The sequence below is a fragment of the Phodopus roborovskii genome, unplaced genomic scaffold, assembly GCF_943737965.1.
Source record: "Phodopus roborovskii unplaced genomic scaffold, PHOROB, whole genome shotgun sequence".
In the NCBI taxonomy this organism is placed as follows: domain Eukaryota; kingdom Metazoa; phylum Chordata; class Mammalia; order Rodentia; family Cricetidae; genus Phodopus; species Phodopus roborovskii.
Window position 1 is genome coordinate 21602 of NW_026126126.1, and position 3581 is coordinate 25182.

The following is a 3581-nucleotide window of genomic DNA, read 5'->3' on the forward strand; positions in this document are numbered from 1 at the left end:
AGTTGATCCTTTGAGATATGAGTGCAGGCAGAGTGGGTGGAAACAAATGAAGACATGAATGTCAAACAATCATATTTTTTCTGTTTTACTTTTAATGCAGTTTTACTGAGTTCTATGTTCTGTACAGTCTTACACCTTTTTTTCCAAATCAAATTCTTTTTACTAATTGAAATTTTACTGGTTATATTGAGGCTTATAGTAGAGATACTTGAATTTGCAGTCATTAAAATTGTCAAAAAATTAAGATATTTGCATTTTGTTTCATTTTCAAAGTTATTCGACTATGTTCCAAATTCAAATTTCACACATTTCTATAAGAAATCTAAATATTTTTATTTAATTCCTACTGATTCATAGTTAAAATCATATATGAATTTATCAAAAATTTTGCTTTTAAAAGCATACTTCAAAATCATTAGGAACAGAGAGAGTGTCAGGGGCATGGGAAGGAAGAAGGGGGAACTGGGATTGATATGTAAAATAAGAAAAAATAATAAATATTTAAAAAGTCTGAAAGTAATTTAAAATATTGTGTGTGTGTGTTGAGACCAGATATGTTGATATGTTTTATGTTAATGAAATAACATAACTATCTAAACCACCCAAAGAAACTGGGCAGACTTTGGAGGAATACAAATTTATACCCATGCAGGTGAGCTCCTTGCACACGAGTTATCAGTGAGTTATGATCCAAAGGAGTTTCATTTTATTGTCTGAATTCCCTCTGGAAGAGTTCTGCCTGCAGTCTGCCCTTTGGATGGGGACCTGGCCTCTCCTGCAGAAGAGCATGGCTCATGCCATCTGATGTTTAGGTTTCAACGCTTTTGCTGTCGCTAAGATGACAGCTGGGTCTGTAACCCTGAAACTTCTGCCTCCCCAGGCCGGGAAGTGAGCAAAGGTGGCCTGGTCCAGCAGTTCTAGGTGCTCGACGGAAATGAGGGAAGAGCATGAGCTGCCAGGAAGCAGGTGCTCAAAACTCTGCAGCAGAGATGTGGCCCCTAGGGGTCCTCAGGCGCCATCGTGGGAATTTAAAATATTTAAAACATTAAGTGACTATGACTCCAAATTGTCAGTCATCATGATTTGCATTGTGGATTATAAAACTAACCTAAAATTTGCAATAGTAAGCTGACACTTAAAACAGCCAGTTCTACTACTATCTGCTTATACTAAAACCTAAATATGCACAAATTATTTCCTATCCTAAAAACAATTAATGTATACAAATTAGAATGAGATAGGATTCCTCCATTTGCAGTGTTTCTATAATGGTTAGGAGACCAACATTTGGGTGTGGTAGAACTCACTTTGAATCCTTGCAGAGGCATGTGGATCTCTTGTGAGTTTGAGGTCACCCTAGTTTACCTACATAGCAAGCTCCAAGCCATCTAATTGAGATAAAGAAAAAAAAATGAACATGCATTAGTAAAGAATTGATAAAATAATCTCCTTATTTTTGCAAGAGAACAGGCTTCTTTCTTTTGACTCCATCAAAAGATGATGTATTCTCATAGACAGTTTCTTCATGCTTTGTATTTAGGGCTTTAGTTTCTTAGTTGCCCATTTCAGACTGTTTTCCCAATCTTTCTCGTTTTCCTTTCCTTTGCACATTTTATCCTTACCATGCTGTTGTTAATTTCAAACTTTAGAAAGGTTGGTTTATCAGAGCCTTTTTTAGGGTGAACTCTGTTTAAGTACTCCCTCAACAGCAGCCTTTCTGGAAAGGTAACCTTCCTCATGAGTATGCTGGACACTGGAGCTAGTGTGCAGATAGCCTTGCTCTGACAGATTCTCTTTCTTCAGTTCTTCATAGGAAACTTCCAATTTCCATTCCTGACCACTTTACATTTTATCTGGTTTCAGCCTGGAAATTAAACACTATACCACCTCCAAAAACCTGTTTAAGATAAAAGAATGTCAAGTAAAAATTTAGATGCTACCTTGGCTCTATGTACAAGATTATTTATCTCTCAAAATTTGTATCATCAAAGAAATTATAGATGCAATAAATTAGAACAGATGTTTGTGTTTATTTTGCAATATTAGGAAATAATATTACTTATGACTATGAAAATTGGGAAACGAATAAGAAAATTTGGAATGTGTTAACATAATCTAGACAAACCTGAGTACCTATGACTAAATAGGTATCATATATTAACTTTTTCATTTAGTTAGAAGAATAAGAGAAAGGTATCTAAAGGGAATCCAGAGAGGCATATAAGTCCTTTTATTCTCTGTCTATTCTTAGTAATTGTATTGCCTGTGTTTATTTTTGATCTATTTTCTATTCATATGAAATAAAATAGTGAAAATTATTACTGAAATTAGACTCTTGTGTTAGAGATCTTCCTCAGAGCCCACTTAATGTCCCTGTTCCTCAAGCTATAGATGAAAGGGTTTAGCATGGGGGTAACCATGGTGTACATCACTGCGGCCACTGCACTCTTCCTAGGGGAATGTGAGGCAGCTGAACTGAAGTATGCACCAAAGGCTGTCCCATAAAATAAACAAACAACTGACAAGTGAGTTCCACAGGTAGAGAAGGCTTTGATTTTTCCATCTTTTGATGAAATTCTCAGAATGGAAGAAACAATTCTTTTGTAAGAATAAAGGATTCCTGAGACTGGAACACCACCAAAAATGATACCAAAAATGTAAATGAATATTTTATTGTTAGAAGTGTTTGAACAAGCAAGACTAAGAAGCTGAGCAGGATCACAAAAGAAATGAGGGATTTTCACAACTCTGCAGAAAGTGAGTTGTGATACAATTAAGAAGTGCAACTGAGAGTCCAGAAGACTGATGGAGAGTGATGACAGGGACAAGAAGACACAGAGGCGGGGGTGCATGATGGCTGCATAGTGTAGAGGGTAACAGATCGCCACCAAGCGGTCATAGGCCATCACAGTTAGAAGTAGACTGTCCAAACACCCAAAAAAGAAGAAAGAGGACAGTTGCATTAGGCATCCTGCATAGGTGATAGATTTGCTGTGCGTCTGAATGTTCATCAACATTTTTGGGATTGTAGTACTGCTAAAGCCAATGTCTGCCAAGGACAGATTGCAGAGGAAGAAGTACATGGGAGTGTGGAGGTGGGAGTAAGAGCTGACAGCCAGGATGATGAGCAGATTCCCAAGCACTGTGACCAGGTATATGGACAGGAACAGTCCAAATAGGATAGGCTTTATTTCAGAATCCTCTGAAAGACCAAGAAGGAGGAATTCCCAGGCATATGTTAAATTCTCTCCTTTCACTGAGAAGGAACACCTAGTATAAAATAACATCATTTAAACAAACAAAACAATGTAGTGTCATTCTTTTATATTCTTAAACTACCAGTATTTAAGAATTTTCTCTTGAAGACAAACGCATTCCAGTGACTTTGGTAATATTTCCCAGCTGTGAAGTCTTCTTCACAGGTGTTTTCTTGGACACCAGAACATTTAAGAATAGAGGAATTCAATAAATGAATATCTGAGTAACTTAAATATCAGATTTCATTTTTTCTCTTCAGTGCTGTGACTTTAAACCAATACCTTTATCATAATAGACAAACATTCTGCAGTGAACTTAAATCT

General features: G+C 36.5%; 1 protein-coding gene across 1 annotated transcript; it reads right to left on the minus strand.

Annotated features, from left to right (window-relative positions):
• Nucleotides 1-2327: 2327 nt before the first annotated feature.
• Nucleotides 2328-3287, minus strand: LOC127218488 (olfactory receptor 7E24). The gene has a single exon (XM_051179528.1). It carries the CDS (start codon nt 3285-3287, stop codon nt 2328-2330), a length of 960 nt encoding a protein of 319 aa, XP_051035485.1.
• Nucleotides 3288-3581: the final 294 nt, after the last annotated feature.

Excerpts from the sequence above, each read along its gene's own strand:
- LOC127218488 (XM_051179528.1), bottom strand. The coding sequence starts at position 3,287 with ATGTTATTTTATACTAGGTGTTCCTTCTCAGTGAAAGGAGAGAATTTA.